This window comes from Toxotes jaculatrix, chromosome 20, assembly GCF_017976425.1.
Source record: "Toxotes jaculatrix isolate fToxJac2 chromosome 20, fToxJac2.pri, whole genome shotgun sequence".
Taxonomy (NCBI): Eukaryota; Metazoa; Chordata; class Actinopteri; family Toxotidae; genus Toxotes; species Toxotes jaculatrix.
The window spans coordinates 11872526-11896871 of NC_054413.1; the positions used below are offsets into that span (position 1 = coordinate 11872526).

Below are 24346 nucleotides of genomic sequence, written 5' to 3' on the forward strand. Positions count from 1 at the left end.
TGAAACCTGTGACACCGCAGGAATACAAGGTGAGCCCTGGAATATCAGTAATTTTAAGAAACACAAGTAAAATTTAGCATCTAAACAGATGCTAATGATGTCAAAAAGCTAAGGAAATAAATTGAGTGTTAGGAAACTAAGAGCAATAAGTCCACATCTAAGAGGGGTGTTTCAAGTAACTAAAATTCTTTTAAGTTGAAAGTGTTTCATTTATGTTGGCTGGCAGGCACCAGCGCTGCTAAAACACTAGTAGCAGATGAATGACTTGGTTTGGTCAAGGACACAGTAAATGGGTTAATTTAAGCCTAAAACACATCACTGGCACGCACCACTCTATAGGGGAGAGAGGAGGAGGAGGAGGAGGAGGAGGAGAAGGAGAGCGAGAGAAATACAGTAGGAGAGAGACAGAGAGAGAATTTTAAGGAAGAGGGAGAAAGGACAGTGAGAGAAACCTAAAGGCCATTCCATTCATCATGTGTATGACTCTTTAATGTTCCCATTCGTTACCATTGGGTCTCATTGGGGCGAAGGCGAGACTGGACAAGAGAGATGAGAGGGAAAAAGAAAGACAAGAAAGAAAAAAAGAATGATCTAAAGATAAATAATGAGTGGGGGAAAAAAGAAAGAAACAAAAACAAGATTTAACCCCTCCTCCACTCACAGTCCCTCTCTTGGCTAAGTGATATTCATACGAACACGATTCTTTATTGTACGAGCCAACCCTCGGCGGAGCTAAGATGGTGGCGATGAGTTATTAAATATGGAGAGAGGGTGAGAGAGGGAATGGTGGAGGAGGAGGAGGAGGGGAAGAAGGATGGATGATTAACTGTGAAGGAAGTAAAAAGTGAGGAGAATTCCCTGATGTCCCTGACTAGATTTGATTTAGAGAAGGTTGCCCAATCCTGTTCCTTATTTAAGAAGAACTCCTCTCCTGTGTGTGTGTGTGTGTGTGTGTGTGTGTGCGTGTGTGTGTGTTACCTACTTTGCTCTGCAGCGAGGTCAGGCTTTCTTTGAGCTGCGTGTTATCCCGGACCAGCTGTTGTGTGTGTTTCTCCCTCATAGCCAAGGCTGTCTTAAGAGAGTCCTGGGAGGCTAGCAAACCAACCACATCCTGGTTCAGGTGCCTCACATGCTCCTCTCTCTCTTTCATCTAACACACACACACACACACACAGACAGACAACAGAACAGTCTGCACTGTACGTACACACAGACAGTACATACACAAACCAATGTGCACCACTGACATGTTTACTTTCCTTAAGTTTTGCTCTTTGATACTACACAGCCTATAGGTTTTACAACTTGTGTCTTGCAAACAGCAGAAAGGTAAACAAAAGTAGAGCATCCTTTCACCTTACTATTAATACTCTGTCTTACACTGTCTAAATAGAGCTGGTACTACTTACATGTGCCAGTTAAAGATATAAATTCCTGTCAAAATAAATAGTTTCTTTCTTACATTTCACATTATGTGTACATTTTCATTATTGTACCTCAAATAGGGCAAATTATTGTTAAGCAGTCATCATGGCTGCAGAGCCCGTCAAAATGGTTTTTTTTTCTGTTTTCTTGTATGCATCAGAAATCAGTGAATGTGCACAGTAACACATCCTGTGCCAAAGATCTTGTGAAATACACTCTCTTGTGTGCACCAGATCGCTAGTGTCAGTCCAATAACATTAGCAGATGTGCGTGTTGTGTTTTACCATGTGCTTTAGTTTCTTGCATTTAATTTGAAAGGGTCTAACCCTCATGGTATCTGTTTAAAGCTGACACACCCATACTCCTCCGAAATGGGAAAACATAACTAAAACAAAATAACTGCTGTTGTGTCACTGTACATAAATTAGTGATTGAGTAATTGGTGGGGGAAAGAGACTGATTATCTCTAAGGAAGCAGACAGTGGTTGAACTCCTCACCCCGTGCATGAATATGAGTGTGTGTGTGTGGGCCTGTGGTTCAGAACCCCTTTGCCAAATCAAAGCCCCTATTCATTAGCACTGTGTTAAATGAGCCCTGTGTTAGATTAGTAAGGAGGCTCCGCAGACAGTCGACACACATATAAGTGCATGCTTGCATACACATTTACACATACACACACGTGCATACGTTTTTGCACACAGGCCACACGCAAGTACACACCCATACACGTTTCCCTCAGACAGGATGATTTGAGACAGAACGACCACATGCTGATATGAAGACATGCAATATACAGTCAAACATGGACTCGTAGTGGGTACTTAATGTGCAGCATCCTTCTACACATCTCTCTCAAGCTCTCTCATAATCTCGTCTAACAACAGACTGTGGTTCTGGACTTCTGTCTTAGCACAGACACAACCCACCACTGCCTCCCTCAGAGAGCTCTCCAGACTATCTAGTATATATATATATATATATATTGTAACAGTAGGTGGTCTTTTTATGCAGTTAACTCGTCTACAGCATGCTAATGAATGGTAACAATTATAAGCAATGGGGCAGCCAGTATTGCAATGCTGAATTAAAATTACTCTTTTATCTGGATATTCCACCAATATTAGTGTGACTATTGGGAAATAAAATAAGTTTCACAAAACTGAGACAATAATGTGTGAATTTCACTGCTTCAGCCAAGTGCGTTGCAAAAGCACAGATCGACACATTAAGCAAGCGTGCAAAAGTTCATCTTCTTTATGTTAACCCATCTCTAGTGCAAGAGGGATTTCAGATGAAAAATGATTATGGAGCAAAAGAGCACATTTTCTACACATTTTAAATATTATTACCATCAATGTGAAACCAAGTTAAAGCAATGATATCTCCTAAAATTCAGCTACTGTAACTGTTTTACTGTACTTGAAACAATATTTCATATGCAATAGACACTATATACAGTAATTCCAGCTACTGCACACCTTTCTATAATTACCACCATCAATCCATTTCATGATATTTTAATCGAGTGTGCAAAGCATTTATTATTTAAAAAAATAAGCTTACGTTTAAGGCACTAGCTGGGTCTAAGGTACTGAGCTCAAATACACAAATTTTGTTATGTTCCAATTAACTTTAGCTATTAAAACCCAGCGTTTATTTATTCAACTGCTCAGATGCTAACATTTGCTGAAACAAAACATGGTCACCCTCATATACATTTTTTTGTTTAATTTGAATGATGTATATCTACTATCACCTTCAGTTTTTATGTGATTTGGTCTGTAAGATTGTGGCAATACTTTGGCTGTGCCTTGTGTACAGCAAGCACTCTGCAGTCCTCTTTTTTTATTCTGTAAAGAATGAATGTGTAACAGAAGGATTTACAGTATTTTGTTAAACTGGAAAAAAAATAAAGTAGGAGGACAACTATGGTTTCCAAGCAAAGATCAGAGAATTTCAAATAGACAACACGTGCTATTAAGCAGCTGTAATGCTTTAACAATGGAATTATACGGTTGCATTTGCATGCAGTGCGTACACGTATCTAAATTAAGGTTCCATATCAGGATTTGTGCATTAGCGAGGCTGCTAATTACATGACAGGATTTACCTATGTAGGAAGAGTATAAATGAAAGTACATGTGGACAAAAATAAATCAAATGATTATTCCATCATTATTAAATCATTATTGTGTGTCATCTTAGTTATGTACTATAGAAAGTTTAAGCTAATTCTCAGAAATGAGCAACAAAACTAAAGATTTTATGGTTCATGAAGCACAGTCTGATAGTTGCTACAAAGGCAGCTTGGACTCCCTCATGGTAGCGTGTGCAGGGTCATGTTTTTTTGCATGTGTCATTGTTATACATTTAGTACACTCAATCTGTAATCTGTAAAACAGTATATTGACACTTCTGTGATCCACTCATTGCAGGTGCGTCCTAACTATCCACCTGGCAGCTAGTTAAAAATCACAATGCCTGCCAAAATCTGTCCTATAGCCCAAGGTCTTTATGGCACTGACTTTCAGAACTCCATAATATTGTTACATAATTAATACATTACAGTGATTTTTCTCATCTCCAAATCTGCCACCATCAGAGATGATTAAAAGTTCCCATGTGGTCTGTATGAAGTCTTAATTCTCCAGCAGGGGAGTATAGGACCTTAGCTGGAAGTCCGGAAGAAAGAATATCAGATTTGCGATTTTATTTCAAATGAGTGCTTAAGCCTTGGACTTTCATATTAGTAAAGCCCCTATTGAGAGAGAAACCTCAATCTGATCAAGTCTCATTACTTTAGCAATCAAAGTTTCGCCCCTGGGGTCCTACTCTCAACTCCTGCCCTCCGCCTCCTCCTTATTCTCCTCCATCCCTCATCTCTCCTCTTTTCTCCTCTCCCAGCCATCATATGTTTTTTTTTTTTTTTTTTTTGCCAAGAAGGCGGAGGAGAGGAGAAAGGGAGAGCAGCTTGCACAAATCCTTGATTGGCCAAAGTCTATCCTCCATCTAGGATTACGAATAGAAGTGGAACATTTGAGGACAAAGAAAGGAGGGGTGAGGAGGGGAAGAAACAGAGAAAAGAGTGAGAGACTGAGTGTGAGAGAGAGATGTGAGTTGCAGAGTTATGGCACAGAGAGAGAGAGAGGGTGGCTAATATAATTGAATTAAAAAGATGGAGCTGGGCCATTTCTACGCAGGTGGGAGTGTGGAGTGAGAAAGAGCAGGCGAGATATTAACTTCTAATAAAAGAGAGATTAGAAAGTGGCTAGGAGGACTGCTCTGTCTTTACCTGTGGGAGTGACAGCCCCCACATAACCTTTCACTGCAATATACACTGATATTGGCCACCTTATTCTGAGCATGCCCCACATAGACTGACAAATGCATATACACAAACATTCATACATGTACCTTTGTCTCTGCAGGTTTGCAACCCCCAGAAATTACACATTCTGTATATACACACACACACATATATATGCAGAAATACGCAACGTTTGAAGAGACACAAACACACACACACACACACACTCATGAGAGCAGTGTTACACAGCCATGCATTATCAGCTCTCATTCAATGATCCAACAGGCGGTAGCCATCAGATAATGAAGACGCAGCTCTTTGGGAAGCTGCTGCTATACAGACAATTAATTAACTAATTGGTCTAACGAGCTTGTTAATGCCATGCTTTTTTGGCAGCCAGTGTGAATACATTAACGAGGCTAATTCAATTAAACAGGTGCAGATTTCACAGCTGCCTCTCTCTTGAGCACACACACGCACGCACACACAAATCCTACAGGTGTTGTGTACATGTTCGCTCCATTTGACTCTGATGTCTTTCTCAGCAAAACTTTGGCATTCGATCAAAAGCATAATGATATGCAGATCAAGTGGTGTGTACTTGTGTGTGTATGTGCGTGTGTGTATTTCTGTCGGTGCTTGTGCCTCAATGGGCCGGTGTGCCTTTGAATCAAGAGTACAGCTCAATAAGCTCTAAAAGAATTAGTAATCTCTATAATTGAAAGGGTTATAAAATAAGTGGATGGAAAACTGATTGAAGCCCTATGATAGCATGGTTAAATTAACAGAAACCCAGGGGTCAACCAATAATATTAGCCAAAGCTTCACAATGCAATACAATTTGCTCCAAAGGTTTTCAGTATTATATATTCATGTACTTGCGTGTTTGACAACAAAAGGCTTTGAGCTGCATGGAAAAGTTTCACTGAATTTTGTCTTGGGAAGCTACTGGTCCCAATATTTGGCAGCCAAACATTTCCAAACTTTTATTATTGGAAAAGCAGCAATAATAATTTGGCTGTTTCTGTTCTGTCAATCATTTTAGACTTTGTAATATGTAGCATAAAACCTCTGTGTATTTAAATTTTATGCAAACAACAAAAGCTGAAAATGATTTAAATCATGGGTTTGCGTAGACTTGCTATCTCACCTTCTGCTCCACTCCCTTCAGCTCTGTCGTTAGTTGGCTAATCCTCGTCTCTTTTTCTTCCATCCTTCTCTCAAATAAGGCGCTGAGCTCGCTCCTCAAAGACCCCATTTCGGCCTCGGCCTGGAACACAGTCAGCAGTTGGCATATTCATTCATTGTCATAAATTGCAGTTTTAAGCTGTGGCATTTTCAGCCAGCTCACTTCTTACTTCGCTTGTGTATTGTTCTCACTCAAAGATCCTCCATTGTGAAAACTGACAAAGTGCCAGCTACAACGAGCGATATTGCGTGGAATGATCCTCGTAAGACAACAAAATATCAATAACATAGCAAAAAAATAAATCAATGTACAAACCCATCACACTGAGATTTGATTTTCTCACTGTGCAGACACACAATAGATAATATGTTCACTGTCCATACACATAAGGAAGGACAGCATGCACTCAGATTATACCTGCCATAGATACAAGCATAAATTATGCTTCACATTCACTCCAATACACAAACATAGCAGCGGAACTTCTGATGACACAGGACTTGTCTGAAGGTGATGGGCTTGTAAGCCTAATGTGCTGTCTTGGTGGAAAGTGTACATGCATGGTGATTTGGTGGGTTTGGTTTGTTATGGCAGCAGCTACAGCAGCAGCTCCCTCATAGGCTGCCTAAAGCGCTGAGGTCGGTGGTTAGCTAAACTCCCATGGAGCTGATACCACTGATTAATTTCCTCCATCTTCTTCACCCCCACCCCTTCTACATCCATAAGTCCGCCTTCTTTCCCTTCCCCCAACTCATTCAACTACTGCTGAATATTAAATCAGTCCCTTTTTTTTTTTTTTTTTAATTTCCAGATAACTACAGTTCATTTTTCTCCAAGTGTCATATAACCACGACATGGTGTAGCAGCCTATATATTAGGGATGGCTGATGTGAGTTATTGTTATTGTTATCATTTTTCCATTTACCGCCTGTGTGTCCTACTGTACACTATGCATGGCTAAATCATTACTTGCACGTGGTACAAATATCCAATAACACCATTAGTAATTTGCAGCAAAATTTCCTATGTTCACAGCCAGACATGCTCATGTTTCTGTCTTTAAGCGCCAAAAAACACCAACACCAAAAGTCTTTGTTTCACCATAGCATAAATATTGACTGTTGTGTTTTATATACAGGTTGTTTCACACTTGTTAATAATGAAGGATGTATCTCAGTGTATATGTCTGTTTGTGTGTACATGTTGGCCAGAGGAAAAAGGTGAAGATAGGTGAATGTATCCTGCTGGAATGTGTTTTCTGTTTGTTTTCTAGTGACTTAGAAACTGATATTACAGAGGAACACACAACAGAAATGCACTAGCAATCCTAAGAGCAATCCTGTAGTTTGTATATACTGTTTATTTTAACATTAAAGCATGCACACATGTGAATGCAAACACTCAGACAGACACACACCATGGGTATCATCACTCAATGTCCCAGCTGCAAATTAAATCTCATTCTCTAACAATCTGAGAGGCCCACTCTGAAATATCTGTCTCCCTCCTGTCATCCAACCCCCCTTCTTCTCAGTCTTCACTAAATCACCCTCTTTTTTTCCCTTTACCAATCTGCACACCTGTTAAAAATATACTTATGGAAAACACATGCTGAGCACAATCTATCACACACATGAACTACGTGCACTAATTTGTGTTGTTGTGTTGCTCTCCTATCACTTTGCCTTTGTCAGCTTTGTCCTGTAAGCAGACATGTGACAACAACAGCTGCTCTAAGGTTTTAGTTTTTTCTCCCTTGCATTGTTGTGTCTTCCTATTATTCCTATATTACTTCCCATCACTTGCTTGCATAGCCTGGAATCTCGCCCTGGAAACTGGGGAAGTGGGAAGTGATTTGGAAAAATGAGGGCAATAAAAAAAATACAGGGATGAATGGAGAAATGTGATATAAGGTAATATGCTAACCCAATCAGCAGGCTGCTGTTTGCCGACAGTATAATCAACATATCGGCCTAATGTCATTACTGCTATATGAGAAATAATATTGCGTGAAATGATATTGTGTGGCGCGTGCGTGTCTCTGTGGAGTGTACGTGAGCGAGCTCACACGTCCTAATGTATGTATATTCACATAACACTTTCCTGGCACAGGAAGACCTGAACACACACACACACAAGGTGGCACGAAGATTCAAAATTCTGCACGGACGCACACACTGCAAAAAATATGGTCCTTATTCCCATATAAAGTCTCTCAGTTTTGCTAGTTTAGTTTTAAAAAATTGAAAGAAATAAAAAATACCATTAGGATGAGAAGATTTCACCTATTTATATTGATTAATTGATTGATTACCAGATGATTGATTAAAATAAAAGTGGTATTATTTTACCCCACTCACATTTTATTTCATTTGTTCATTTGTAAGATAAGAAGTAAAAGTACATTTACCTCAAAGGGTAATTGGTTACATCATTTAAAACTGATATCTTTCACTTTTCCATGCACGCACACACACAGACACAGATATCTGCATACTCACACACATAGATGGCCCAATGGCTCTGACACAAGAGGATATTAGTTAGTGTGTGGCTTCCATATCCTGAGTGGATAAGGCCATTGATGGCCTCTGTTGATGGACAATGGCGTGAAGCCATCACTCAAGTTATGGAGCTTTAATTGGAGACAGCATAAAACGATAAACCAAGAAACATGCATGGCTGAACAGCCCAATGTAAACCATTAATCATAGCACAGGCAAAGACAAGTGGCTGCCACAGACACACATACACATGCACTCAAGCGGGTGCACACAGCTGCAGAAGCACACACATGCTGCCCTTGCACCACACACCTTGCATTTGTGCACAAATTTGCACACACACTCATGCATGCACACATACACTGGCAGAGACAAGCGTCCCAGTCACATATTCTCATGATAGATGACCCATTTAACTTTGATTTCTGAGAGAAATGAGCTTGCCAGTGATACAGGGTTACCACACACACACACACACACACACACACACACACACACACACACACTTACTGACTCATTCATAACACACACAGATACTATACATGGGCTACATATATGAACTCACATTTAGTTTAATAACAGCTTGCATTATTTTTTAGACACATGGTTTCATGCCCTCTTTCTCTTTCTCTCTCTCACACACACATACAGTGCCACTTCTTTGCATGAGAAGGGTTATAATATGGGGATGATTTGTGATGGAAGCAATCAGAAGTAAGTAATTCATCAGTAGCTCTGTCTAACACACATCTCCACCGGTCATAAATACAAATCAACACGCACGCACGCATACACCTGCTTGTAAAATCTGCGCAATCTCCCACAGAGGAGGGAATAAATCAAAAGCACAAAAAGTTGGCATGAAGGCAAAACCGTTAATAACACAAGCGCACACATTTGCTCTCACACATATTACACTCTTGGAAAAAAAACAACAAAAAACAAACAGACAGACATATGATACGTTTTAGGAAAGTTGGAGTCTGTGTTGCCCACTTCAAATCTCTCCGGGAAACGAGTCGTGTTGTTGCCAGTATGAATTTGTATAAAAATGTTGTCACACAACTGCTGGGTGTTACTCTGATTAACTACTGCTTTTGTGTTTTTAAAATGTGCCTTAAATCTTTTTTTATATAAATAAATCTGGCTTAACTTGACTTTGTTTTATTACTTGACTTCTGTATATTAAGAATAGTGACTTTCAAATATGGAATTCAGAAGTGCTATCTCATCTAGCACTAAAACAGAGTTGGAAACAATATGAGGTTCAAAGAAAGGTATCCCATATGGACTCAAAATGATTAAGAGACAAGACCATATTATCTCTGCATTATGTCTGTGATGGTACATAAGTAAAAAAGCCGGTAAAATGTTCAACAAAAGCAGGGGAATCCCTATAAAAGTTACAGAACCTGGTAAGGAGAGAAATTTGTTTATTAGATAACAATTAGAGTAGATAGAGATGTGACTGATTTCAAGAGGAGAGGCTGCTGCGAGGAATTTCTTGAGCAGATTCTCGATTTAAATGGAAAATGAGAAGTGACTGCTGCTCTGACCAGAGTGATAAGGTTTTCCTTCAGAGAAGGAAGCGAGTGAGAGCTGAGAAAGCTCAAGGTCTGAGTGTCAGTGGGTTAAACTACTAAGAGGCTGACATGGAAGCAGACCATGAGAAAAACAGTACTATTAAGTGCTTCTGTTCTGTATCGTTTTCTAATGTTTTCGTACAAAAGTGTGGCCACTGCCAAACACACAAGTTCTTCTGTCGCAGCTCTGTAAGCAATTAATTTAGTGAATTGATAATGTTGTAATCCAGTCTTCTCCTTATTTGGACCTTGATTGTAAATGTTAACGCCCAGCAAGCAACTGCGCCCCATCACAGCCACTGCCCAGTGACATATGAAACAGTGTTGATATTTAGACAGATGGATGGTGCATTAGGACAAAAACCTTCCAAATACACACAAACACGTACAACACGCGCACACGCACACACGTTCCATACAGCGGTTGCAGCCCCTCAGCGCTCCTCACATGCTTGGTTTCCCCATCTAATTGCTGCCATTCGTCAGTGTGTGTGTGTGTCTGCACGCCAAGCACTCCTGTACTTTGTGTTTTTGCGCTTCTTTCGTGATTCTGTCACTGTGCATTTGCAAACAACTGTGGTGAAAAGAGAGAGAGTAACAAATAATCAGACAGACGGGTAAGAATGGGAAGAGTGTGAGACAGAGAGACAGAAAGATGCAGACACACACACACACACACACTCTCAGAGCTGTCACAGTGCCATAGGGCATACTAAACCTGTCAGCATTTAAACCTGCTGGCTTGTACTCTGGCTTGCCAAGTGGAATTAGTCTCACATAATATGCCAGGCTCTTTATTGAAAACAACAAACACCTACTTTAGTCACACTATATAAATGTAGTATTTTCAATCACAATACACATCACAATCTCCTCACCTGGTGCAATGAAAGTCTATGTATTTGGGGTTTTTTTTGTTTATTTTCCATTCTTCCCATGTTCAGAGGTTCAGATATTATAGATGTGATTTTGTGTACGTAGAAGCAGTTACATATCAACATACAGTAAACAACAAGCAGGTATGTGTCCAAAAATGAAACAACATCCACATCCCTGACCACTGGTATAGAGACCTTGAAATGATGGAACAAATCAAAACTCTAAGGTCATAAAACAAGTTAATTACAACATGACTTATATCTGATATTGACGTGTTCACATGTAAACAAATGAGACTGATTGCACTCTTCTTGGCAATCATGAAAATGTGACTGTGCTGATGAGTAAAGTTCTTTATGTTCTGTGTCGCTGGTGTGTGTCTGCAAAATTACATTTATATGACGGTGTGCCTGTGTGTATTTAATAAGAACGTCCACGTTATTACATTTTTTTTTTGTTCACATGTGCTTTTGTGCATCTGTGTGTAGGTGCGTATGTGTGTGTGTGTGTTCAACATGATAATTTGTCAGTTTATGTTGTGAGGGGGCTAAACAGATAAACAGATAAGCAATCCACAGCTCAATCCTTCATCCTGCTCTGATTATAAATCAGCTGGAGCTCTCAGAAGCAATCAGCAAGAGCAATCTACAGCCGGCACAGACACCCTATCAATCAGAGGGGACCATCACACTGTCACACACACATGCACGTAATCTTAAGAAATACACATTCACATATTTGCACGGTCCTGCACCCACACCCACGTACACACATCCTCAGACACAGAGGCAGGTATGCCGCAATTGTAATTCTACATCCCCAGCCCTGCAGCCTCTTTCCTCCTTTTAAAACTTCCTTCTCTTTTCTCTCTTTTTTTTTTTTTTTTTTTTTTGTCTTGTGAAACAGAATCACAGTCGCAACAACAGTTTCATCCAGCTCGCTGCCTGGCGGCCACGGAACAGTGCAGAGCGAGACACATCACTCCTAATTACAGTCTGATATTAATAACAGAGAAAAATATTAATCTTGGAGGTAAACACTAAGCCGCTTAAAGGAAAATTGCAAATAAATCAGATTATCTTATAGGAATATCCTCTGAATGGGCCAAGGGGGTAATGAGAAACCTGGGCCCAACCTCTCTCTCTTTCTCTCTCTGTCATTTCCCACTCCCCATTCTCCTGCGGGATTGAAAAAGGTGTGACTATGTGTACGTGTCTGGGTGTGTGTGTGTTTGTGAGCACATCTGTGTATTTATAAAACTGCAGTGCAACCCCCCCCCACCTCCCTCCACCACCGTCACCACCACCACTAGTATTATCTCCCTCCTTCTCTCTCTCTCTCTCTGCTGCTGTATTCATTTTTCACCTCCAATTTTATTTTTTCATCAGTCGGGGGGGCGCCGCCGAGCAGATTCAATTAGGTTCTGTGATTGGGCCGCTGGCATTCACCGGGGTCATGGAAAGGTTAAAGAATTCAGTGGCACAAACATGATTATGGCTCTGTAGCATTTGATCAGAAGTAAGGTTTGTCACGGCAAAGTGGAGCCCCTCTGTTTCTCATACTGGGACCACCGGTTTGGCCCCGAGTGTGACGTGAGGTGTTCCACGTGTTGGTTTAGTTGATTCTTCCACTGAATGGCAATTAGATGCTGAAGAGGCTGGATGTAGAGCGGACATGGAAGGGCATGGAAAGACATACGGAGATATGCGCAAGTGTATGTGTGCGCACAGGTGAGCCATGCTGCTACACCAGTGAGCATAAAAATCCACAAATATGAATGCACAGAAACATTAATTCTCTCTCTCCCTCTCACACACACACACACACACACACACACACACACACACACACACACACACACACACACACACACACACGGAGAGTAGCAGAGTAATAAAGCCCACCCTTGCAGTGAAATTAAAGCTAGTCAATGACACTGCGTGCTGAGCACACACTAAATCATTTTTATACCCAGATGAAACAGCCAACATAATACCAGCTCTGCACATGTATCCAATATCACCTGGAAACTATGAGGGGGGTTAAAAAAAAACAACAACAACTTATCAAATATCATATTGGATGTGTCAGATTCATGTCAGAACAAGAGATTAATACTAAATATAGAAAATATGGTATAATAACAGTGAGATCTTTTATATTCAAAATGACCAAGCAGAGAGCGCATTATGAGATATTGGATTGATAAACAGGCTGGGATGCTGTTATTCGGTGAGTATAATAGAACAATAACATTGCTCCTGGGTTAGCAAAGATTGCATTATGATTTTAATGTGTTTTACAGACACAAGCCCTTCACAAGGAAATTATGTCAATAAATAAGCAACATCGCATTTTAAAACAAAGGGAATCATAGTCTATGAAAAAAAATATATATATATATGTGCAAATAATGGAGTTTGTTTACTATCAAATATCTTACAGGGCATGGCCATGCACACACATGCACATGGGAGTTAATAAACATACCTGTAGGTTCTGTCTGGCTTCTTCTTAAACAGAACGATTTATGGGCATATTTATTTTAAATATTATAATTGCTTTATGCTTATTGTATCTACAGATTAATGTCTTGATGTTAAACATATAAAACTGTTAAACATATAAAACACTTTAGGCAACTGCTATGTCAAATCTTTGCTGGTCAATATCTCAGAGCTACACTCCAACAAAATTACAATATTTACCCATATCCCTATAACGTATTTGTGTACACACATTTCTGCATTTTCTCGTGAGTAGATTCATTCTGACAGCGCATGTCAATCACTTCATTTTGGGAATGCCTGTCAGTCATCTCCTTCCCTCAAATCACCAGAAGCCTTAGCCATCAGGGAGCTTTTCCATCTGCCACTATCTGCCACTTCAGGTGTGGAACACCAGCCAGACGTAACCAGTCAATAGAGCTGTTCTGTACTCCGGGTCCCTCGCTGTGACCTAATTGCCGGTGCAACACTCAAATATGTCCTACACTTCCCAGTTCTTGTGAACCCCAAACCCCCCACCCCCTACTTCCACTAAGCAATCCCCATTCCATACTCAAGATGGGTATTTACATGCCCCACACCGCAGAGAGCAAACAAGCTCATTTAAAAGTTCATATGCTAATGTGTGACATTTAATCCAAACTTTACACGGGGAAAAGGACACGCAACAATAGATTTTGATTCCTTTCTTGTCCATGAATCTCATCATTCCTCGCCTTCCATATTTATGAGTTGAAAAGGCAGGACACCTTAGAGGGGTGTGAGGGGAAGGGACAGGGAGTTTACTATTTGAAAATTGGGCTGATATTTGCGCTCATTCTTTGTTGATGTGCACAAATTACGGATTGTTCTTCTTTCTTGAAGCCACATGGCAGAAATCTGAAGTTAGCCCACTTTACAAGTATGTGGTATTTATTGACTATGTTATTATGAATTTATGATCTACTTTAAATGACTGCAGGGTTCTCATTTTTAGATTGCGACTGTTGGTTACCACAGCTAAAACGACAACTGCCTGCAATATCAGCTGTAGCTAATTAATGTAGATAATTCCACGGGTCGGCCAAAACCACAATGTGAAACTCTTAGCAGCAGAAGTCTGGTAAATGTTCTCTGAAAGGCAGCGTCTGCACGCTTGGCCAACGACAGTTTCCTAGAGATGAACCACTCTGTATTGTTTTGATATTTCAAAAGACTGGAAAGAATGGAAAGTGGAAAAACCAAAAAGTCAGCCAAAGGGGTTGAAGTTGGGCAAGGTAGTTTGCTCTGTGACTGTGTGTGTGTATGAGTGTGTGTGGGTATACAAGCCGACTGGCTGACACACAGGCACATGAACTGAATATAACATTCTCTTTTTTAAATCTTCACTCCTGGGCCGTGATCATTTGCCGTATGTATTTTGGGTATATATGTTTTATTTTGTAATTTATTTCCCCCTTGGATGTATTCTAAGAGGACACATGCTCTTGTGTCAGTGTTTTTTTTTTTTTTTCTTGGGTTTCCTGTACCTCAGAGAGAAGCATCTCCTCCTTCTGGTGGAACTCTGACAGCTCCCTGCTCTGTTTTCAACTACAGAGAAAGAATGTGTGAAGGGAAACAGCTCAATTATTGTAAGAATAAAAATAAGAATAAGAATAAAATATATACTTTAAACCTTAATTAGATGCTGATTGTTTACATTGGTTACCAATACTGATTTTGATATACTGTATGTTTTTGACACATTGTAGGCACTTTAGAAAAAAAAAATACATTCTGTAGGATAGTGCGGAACAAGAATAAATGATACTTAATTTAACAGCGATGGGTCAAATGAATAGAGAAAAATAAAGAAATTGTCCAACAATGTGAATTTCTGTGCCAAAGAAAAAGGTTTGTGATGTATGAATAGACAGGTTCCTTCTCTCTCCTTGTCTGCCTCACACACACACACACACACACTTACTCACACGCACCCACACAGATCGACCAGGACAGGCCAGGGATGAGCACACCCCATCTGATCTGTGGCCCGTTCATTCATTAGACCCATGCTCTCCCCTATTGATTTCAGCTTAAGTAATGAGAAAGCTTATCCAAAAATCTTTAGCATTTGGGCTCCAACTTAAGGGAATCGATGGGGCCATTTCCCATTTTGAACAGCACATATGCAGGGGTTTTATGTACAGTGAACAGGACAAATCCCGATGCTGATAAATCAATAGGCCTTTTTGTCGATGGACAGGCACGCTTACACACGCACGTACATACATACATGGACACACACGGCTGATAAATGGTATTTTTGAGGCAATTAAAGTGAGCTGTAAACATATGAAGGCCAATCAATTGGTCAGTGAGGTCTATTATCAAGGCTTTAACACTGATTTAGAAGGGGCTTTAAGGAGCCAGCGGCTTTAAGTGTGGCACAGTCACTTATGCAGATCAGCAGCAACTAGAGCCCTGCAAGAGATCAGTGCTGCCCTGTGCTAAGCTGCTCACACAACAAGATAGTATACATGTCAACACTACAGAGCCAGAAAACTGCTGCATACGAGGAAAAGATGGCAGACTTTAATTGTTGGCACTGCTGAGTGGCAAGTGAAATGAAAAATTGCTTCTAAGGGACTTTAAAAGCCAATTTTTGTTTATGTTACGTTGAAAAGTTCTATTATTTAACCAAGCTTGATGTGGAAAACGCATATCTTAAAAAAAAAATAACACTGTCAAGCATGGTGAGAATATTAACTTCCACTTAGCCACAGGCATTGTTAAAGAATTGCATTTAAGTGAAAAAGAAAAAAAGAGGAGAGTGAGGGAGGAGAGGAGCCGCATGCTGGACATTTCTATTTTAGCAAGGACAGACAAGCTTGTTAAGAAGAAAACAAACACATCAGTGCTGTGCACCCCCCACCACACCTACAGCTTCCATTTGGCTAAAGGTGAGACATGTGCATTAGCAAAGCTAACCTACAGACAACATTTCCCAGAGGAAGAGAACTAGTTCTGCATTAATATATTCATTTGATTTTGTATTCAGGGGCTATGACAAGCCTCCCTGTGCCTAGGTCTGCCCCATAATATTAACCCTGTAACTATGAGTTCAGATAAACACACGCACACACAGACACAGTGAAACAACTTTTTCCTTCTATCTGAAAGTACAGTGATATAAAGCTGGACCAAAGGCCTTCTCCACTCTTAGTGTTACATTTTTATCTCTGGTTTCTCTCATTTTGACTTGTGAACAATGCGCCCTGTTCTTCCATCCCACTGTTTCAGTCTGGCTGATCTGGAGTGTGTGTATGTGTGTGTTGCTGAGGCATGACATTTCAATTGCGCGTCCAATCAAATTGGCAGAGAGGCAGTAAGGAAGGCTTGGAGAGTGATGAGGGGTGCGGGGGTGCTCAGAGGGTTGCCGACTAACCGTTACCATGGTGAACCACTTCTGTCAAAACCACCAAGGTCACAACAGCTGACCTGCAGTGTTATGGGACTTCTGAATAGCATACTGTATATGGACATGAGCATTTCTCTTTCTTTCTTTATGTCTTTGTTCTATTCCCCTTTTCTTTCCTCATTAGTTTCTTTACACACTTTTTCCCTTCACTCTGTTTTGCAATTCTCCTTTCTTCCTTGTTTTCTGTTATCATCTCTGTTCATTACTCTTTTTCTGCTCTTCTTTCCCTCTAAGTACAACTGCATTTCCTTCATTTGGCCTCTTTCTCTCTGTCTTTCATATTTAAGATGACTAATTGTACCATTACGAGACCTGTGGTGTTGCTGAATCCATTATGTAGGCCTGTGCTGGCAGTGAGTCTGAAAACAGCCTGTTTTGAGTCATTATAATTCAGTTTGCTAACACACAGCCATTGTGTTAGTGTGGGGTTAGGGGAGATGGTATGATAAAATATTGAGGGCGAGCAAGGCAGCTGCAGATGCTAGCTGTCATGTGTGAGCGAATGAATGTTATGACAAGCATGTTTAAACATTCATGCGGGGAGGAGAGTTTAGGAGGGCTTTTCATTAACACCAATATGTCTTCGTCTCCCTGGTGCAGACTCTGCTGGTGGAAGCATGACAACAACAGGGAGGAGAGGAATTAACATCTCGAGAGGAAACTGTCACAGATACACATATAGAGAGGCAGAAACACTAGATCCTGTGCATGAACACACACAGATGTACACATTTTACATTGGCTGAGCACTCTTCACTATGTTACATCTTACATAAAAAGCGGTAAGTGAAATTGACACTGTACTTTCAAACTCTTAACAGACAGCAAAACAACTTTCTCTTGTTTACCAGAAGAAAAAAAAGGACTATCTGAAAGTGTTACATCGTGTTCTGAGCTGATCAAATATCTCACAGCAGAACTGAGCAGCACATTCAAATAGGAAGAAAAAGGATTGCAATGGGTCCTCGCATCAACCGCAACAACGACATAATAGAAATGATTTTACAAAGGAAGAATAAGGATGTGGGAGGTTTCTAGGCCAAATGTGCATCACCCACCATGTTGTTACGTTGTCAGGAGATTTAACCTGGTAGCTACAGTGCAATCTCTTGACGTTTCTGTAGAAAAGGAAGAAGAACATCTGTTTGTGGCATTTGTTGGAAACAGGGCAATAGCCAGCCTTTATACATAACCTTGACGAACCAAGATGAATAGAAGCTTTAACAGGAACAGGGCTGGCATAACAGCGTTGTGTTAAATGCAATAACACTGTGTTCATGTAAAAAGGCTCATATTCTTATAATCTCTTCCCTAAAGTCTTATCAACATATGTGTATGTGTAACTTAGGTGGAAAAGTAAATGACATGCACTTTACAGTAGTGTAGTAACAGAGTTTCATTCATTATTTTGTGGCTGTGACATGTTATAATGAAAGAGGTATACACATTTTATATCACTAAAACTCCATCAAAGGGATTGCAAAATCAATATCTATGCTGATGATCTCATGAAGTCAACAAGGCAAAGGAGAAAAAAGGAGCATCAAGTATTCTCAGCATAAGTGGCTTTGACTTGCAAAATGTGTTTGAATAACATGAGCTTTAGTTAATGTCATAAATGGCTTTAAATGCTGTAAGGTGCATTAAAAATATGCCTAGTCATCTGTTTTCTACACCTTGATGCAAACATTTTGAATTAATCTAGTTTTCACTGGTCAAGCAATTCCATTTTGATATTCAAATTCGGTGCGTATGTGTGTATGCATGCCAGCGCACGTTCGCGCAAGACTGATCTAATCAGTCTTAAATCAGTTAATAAGCCAAGGACACAGAGGAGATGACTCAGCTGATGTGAGCATGAGCTAATATTAGCATCTTACCATCTCACTCATTCAAGACCTGTACTGCACAGAGTAGCAATCCAGTCCTCCCATTACAAAAGTGCAGGCTTTGGGCGCTAAGCCCCGCAGATTAGCTCACCAAAGTGAACTGCATTAGCACTTTCGCAAAGGTGCCATGACCTAATGCTAATGTTGGGTGCACCATTTTATACCTTATTCGTGCCTTGAGATGAGAAAACACCTGAGTTGCCACTCTTTAAGGACTTATGTCTGAGCTATAACACACAATATAACTGTTATCATCATGTCAGATCATGGTGACAACATGCTGCAAAGCTCTCCCACTGTCAGGAACACGGGCCAAACCAGACAAGCAGATGTGTACCGCTCTGTCAAAGCTAATTCTCATCTACAAACTCCAAATGATAAACTGCGTGCCTAAATGTTGCAAACACAGGCACACAGGGAACATGCCACAAAGGCAGAACAGATACACAAGTTAATGAATACTCAATACATACAAACTTACAGTCAATCACACACGCAGAATCGTAAACTGACAATTAATTAAAAGCCAGAGCATGCAGTTGACTCGGGGTGGGTGGTTAGCAACACCACAACTCTGGAAAACTTCCTGTAAGACATAAATCTGTTGCGCTCTCTCTCTCTCTTTCACTCACATCGGCTCAACAAAGACAGTCTTGTGTGGATGTCTCCCTCCCTCCTCTCTCCTCACCAGTCATTAGAAGCACAAGCAGCTGTGGTCAGGTTCAAAGACAATCTACATTCTCTCTCTTTCAGTCACTCATTCATTCCCACTGTCTTTTTCTTTCTGGTTTGCTCTTGCTTTTACCCCCACCCCCCCCACCCCCGCCCTTCCTTCTACAAGTCTCTCTCTCTCCCTCTTCTCTAAACACTGTCTCTTCCACATGGCCCGGATAATGAGTGGTGAAGCTAAACGAGAGGAAACACGGCTCACTATTAGGAGGGGAACGCTGACTGAAGGCTTTAAATAAACGGAGAGAACTTGAGGCCAAATTGTATTTCCAAGGACATAAACTAATGGAACAGGCAGACATTCTCTGAATAAATACACACTCTGTTTAAACTACCATAATAGTTGTAAAAATATACATGTCCATGTGGATCTAACTGAGAGACAGACTAGAAGAAGGGAGACAGAAATCCGTGTAAATGCATATATCCTCCCGTATGCAAGTACAAGCACTGTTTACATAAATCCAGTGCCTCTTATTTCATTTGCTGTGGAAAGCCTATTACCTTGCATTCAAAAGCAGAACAATAAGGACATGAAAAAACACAAATGCTTGTCTATGTCATTGGAAACTTATTAGGCAAATGTGTTTTCTTAAGTGTCTCTGATATGCTCTCAGGCATAAAAATCCACACCCACACATAAACACACAGAGGAGACCCCCGTCTCTCTTTATGAGGTTAATTGAGTTATCTAGGCTGATTAGCATAACTAATTAGGATGCTTGTTAAGGGATAAGTATTATTTATGCAATTAGCACTGTTTCTGTATGTATGAAGCTGTGCATGTGTATAGATCCCCTTCATCGCTGGCACAAGTTCAAATGAAAATGTAGCGAAGCTAAGTAGGCATGAAGTGAGACCTGTGGGTGTGTGTGTGTGTGTGTTCACTTCATCATTTCTCTATTCTACACACACAGATGGTGCCAGGCACCGCACCCTCCCATCCCTCATCAACACACACACACACACAAGCTTGCTATGCTGTGGCTCTTAAATCCCTCACCATCATCATTAGGCCTCTGATTAGCATAATTAGCATTGTTAACCAGATGAGCTAAGTTAAGCCAGGCTGTGCCAGTCACAACAGCTGACACATGTCACCCTCCCGGCACCTTTCCAGGCTGTTGAAGAGGATACTTGTCCCCATCAGGTGGGTTTGTGGCACATTTACATGTTCTCACTGATTGCTGACTGATAATGCAGCAGCAGCTGTTCACAGTGCATTCTGATGCAATATGCGCAAAAATATCCAATGGTGATTTCCTTTTTTTTTTTTAGTGTGTGCATGTATATGTGTGTTGGCAAACAGCTTGTAAAGTGACACAGCTCTCGCAGTTCTATCAGTTAATAGAACAATACTGAGCTCATTTCACCAATTTATTCATTTGTGTTTGCAAATGCAGATCGCTGCCTTTTGTTTGTGATGCTTAACATGCGCTTCAAGCCGACAGTAAACACGAAAAAAGCAAATCAACAACACTCCTCTGGTCTTCAGCTCACAAGTGAAAACTCACAAACACACTCCAACACTCACAAATAACCAGAGAGGGAAAATGAAAGAGAGAGAAAGAGAGAGGGAGCGCTACATTTACTGAAATTAAACATTTTCTCATCAGCCTGAGGGTGCAGCAGGCCCACTAATGTATTATTCATCCCCACTTCACAAAGGAACATTAATCAATTATGAAGATATGAGGATCTTAAAGTATAGAGGAGAGACGAAGAGCGGCCCGTTCGTATTAATATGCGGCCGCAATCGTGTGCCCCCACCCCCCCACCCCCTTGCTCCTCAAATCAATATTTTGCAGATTAATTTGGAGCGGTTGTGGCGAGATGGCAGGATGGAAGGAAGGAGGAGGTATGGGGGGGGTAGAGGGGAGGAGAGAGTGTCTGAGGTCTGAATTAAGGTGAAGTGTTTTCTTGTTTTTTCTTTTTTTTTTTTTTACAACTCTGTCAGTGCATGTACAGTACATGCCAGTATTAGTAAACATAGTAAAACTGCTCATTTAAAGGACTAGCGTCAAGAATTTAAGGGGATCTATTGACAGAAATTAAGTATAATATTCATATTAATGTTTTCATTGGCGTATAATCACCTGAAACTAAAAACTTTTGTTTTTCTTAGCTTAGAACGAGCCCTTCATCTCTACATAGTGAGTGGGTCCTCTTCAACAGAGTCTGCCATGTCTCTACGGTAGCCCAGAACGGACATAATCAACACTGGCTCTAGAAAGGGCCTTTAGCGCTTCTCCGTTACCTGAAGGCAACTGTAGGTTCTCCTATACTGCTGGAAAGAAAGGGGTGATTGGAGGCAGTTGGCTGCGATCTCCAACTGCACAAACTTATAAGTTCCCTTGGTTTTTACTTTTGTTTGTTTTGTTATTGGATGAAATGACCTATTTCTTCTTCAGTTTTTACTGTAGTTACTCGTTTTTACTGTTTTCAAAAGAAGAATAATTTCATACAAGATAATTAAAATGAGGGAATACAATGAAGAAAATCTTTTTTTCTTATTTGCAGCCTATTATCACCAATTGTTGAGTCGTCGGGTTAGATACAAAAGATCTATTTGGTAAATGAATACACTCACCTGAGAACTCAAAATATTTGCCTTCTCAGCCTACTTTTAAACAGCTTGAGATTGGGCCTTTCTCCTCTCCTCAATCCCCCTCTTCCACTCTTCATCCTTCCTCTTCTCTCCTTATTCCTGCCCTCTCCTCTCCTCTGGTTTTTGATGCTCCTTTTCATACTTCAGTTTCTGTTCCTCTTCTCTGCCCCCACTTCTTCTCTTTTCTCTTCAGCTCCTCCTGTAGCTCCCTCACTCTCACATTCAATTTGGAAAGGAGATATGTGCAAGCGGCCACATCTCTGCACTCTGTGATACAAATGACGTACTAGTCACCTAATCTAAAAGCTAATGTGAAACATCAAGAGGCCCGTTGCAAGGCGGCATCCTGTAAGACAGCTAAAGGGAGGTTAAGGAAAGGATGTTTGAAGCAACTGACTGAATGCATGCATGCCTACATTATCAGTTATTTTGCATGTGCAGTGTCACAGTACATAGGTGCAAACTGTAGTACTAACTCATGACGATCTCTGCGCACCTGAGAATGTGTGTTAGCCCCTTCTTGTTGTTCTTGTTTCTCAGCAATATCATGTTTCATATCATATAACGTTGTCTTTGTGGACCTACTGCACACAAAATAGCTCACTCTACAGGTGCACCAGCGTTTCACTATATTTTTCCAGCACCTGCGTTAGCGTCTGGGCCATGAAGCAGTTAAAATGTGAAAGATTCTATTAAAAGAAGAAAGTTATTTTATATACATATTTGTGAGTGTGACTTATTATCTAAATGCTGTGTTTCAGAAATGTTTCAGAAATGTTGCGTCATAACAAATGTCATGCCGTAAGCTTAAAAACATGAGTAGCATTTCATGTACATTTTTGTACTCATTAACACCTAATTTTGATAAAATTATGATGTTTATATTGAGACCTGCTCAAGTAAAACACCAGTTTTAAGTCTTAAATTCAAATGTTTAATAGTTATTTATGGGGATGTCAAACTGTACAGAGGAGGGTGAAGCAGAATTATGCAAAGCATAAACCACAAGAATATGTGATACTGACAGGGATTATTTAAAGGAAACAATGTAACCATGTACTACACTAACAAATTCAAAAGAATTAAATGTATACATCAAGTGTATATACAGTTGTTTTAATTGGGTTTAAGATTCTGGGAACTTGTTCAGCTCATATGTAGAAAGAAGCTATTTGTTAAAAAACAGATTAAATTTTGTGGCAATCACCTTTAACAAGGCTGCGTGTATATATGATTTTGTGTCAATAGATCTATCCATAAATCTGCATAGCAGACAGAGTTAAATAGAAACATAAGAAGAATGAAAAAAATATATATATATCAACATTTGTTTAAAATATGATTAAAAGAACAAGCTCCAGTTACTCGACTTGTTTCTCTAAGGCTCTGTAATCACACAAACCACTAATTAGCGGCAGTGCAAATGAGTCACCTCACAAGCAGCATAAACAAACAGCAACCAGCCAACACACACATAAACAACCAACAAGCCCCGGTTCACCACAAGCACAAATGTATGGGCGTGTGTGTGTGTGTGTGCATTTCTGCTAGCCTGTGTGTGTTTACGTGTGTCTTAACCATAAGCCACAGAAGACAGTAAAACAGCAGTGGGTATAATTTAGTGACACCCTGTAAGGAGGTGTGGGAAGGCCGTAAAAAACTCTCCCTTTTAATCCCGGCCGGCAACGCCATGTTTGTTACCCAGGGCTCTGAGATATGCTGGTAATTCATCACACACGCCTTGGCTTCCTGTTAAACCTGGCTGCACATGGAGAGCTTCTAGCACAGCTGCCAAAGCAATATCGTAAAAAAGAAAATTCTCCACCTCTCAGGCAGGCTTCTAAACAATAACAAGCACGCTGCAAAAAATCACCATAACAATTTATATAATTATGTAGGTAGTCTTAGGAGAAAAATTGTGGTAAAATGATAAGATTCAGTTTCTTTTTTTCATCTTGCAGGTTAACCTGTGTTTGGAATTACTTTGAAACCTGTGGCAACACTTTAAGAAAACACACCTCACATACAAATATATGTTGCTTCCCTTCAATATACTGCATTCAATTAAATGTGGGGAAGATTTTCAAAAGAAACCAATAAGCAGATCTGTTCACAAAGAAGTTTTGAGTGGGCGTAATATCCTACTGACATTTTTTTTGTGACATGATTCTGTAGTTTTTGTAAAAATGTCAAATCAGAAAAACTTGGCTCGACCTTTTGATTTTCATGCAAATTCTCTCTGAGCTTTCTCTCCTGATTAGAGATGACCATGTATTTGGTTTACAA

General features: G+C 40.2%; 1 protein-coding gene across 1 annotated transcript in view; it reads right to left on the bottom strand.

The window, feature by feature from the left end:
• Positions 1–24346, bottom strand: part of LOC121200812 (golgin subfamily A member 6-like protein 22) — an 87458-nt gene that overhangs the window by 43072 nt on the left and 20040 nt on the right. The window contains exons 4-5 of the mRNA XM_041066317.1: positions 5884–6003; positions 983–1150 (exon numbers count right to left, since the gene is read on the bottom strand). Of these exons, the coding sequence (XP_040922251.1) occupies positions 983–1150; positions 5884–6003 (288 nt within the window). The remainder of the gene's footprint in view (positions 1–982; positions 1151–5883; positions 6004–24346) is intronic.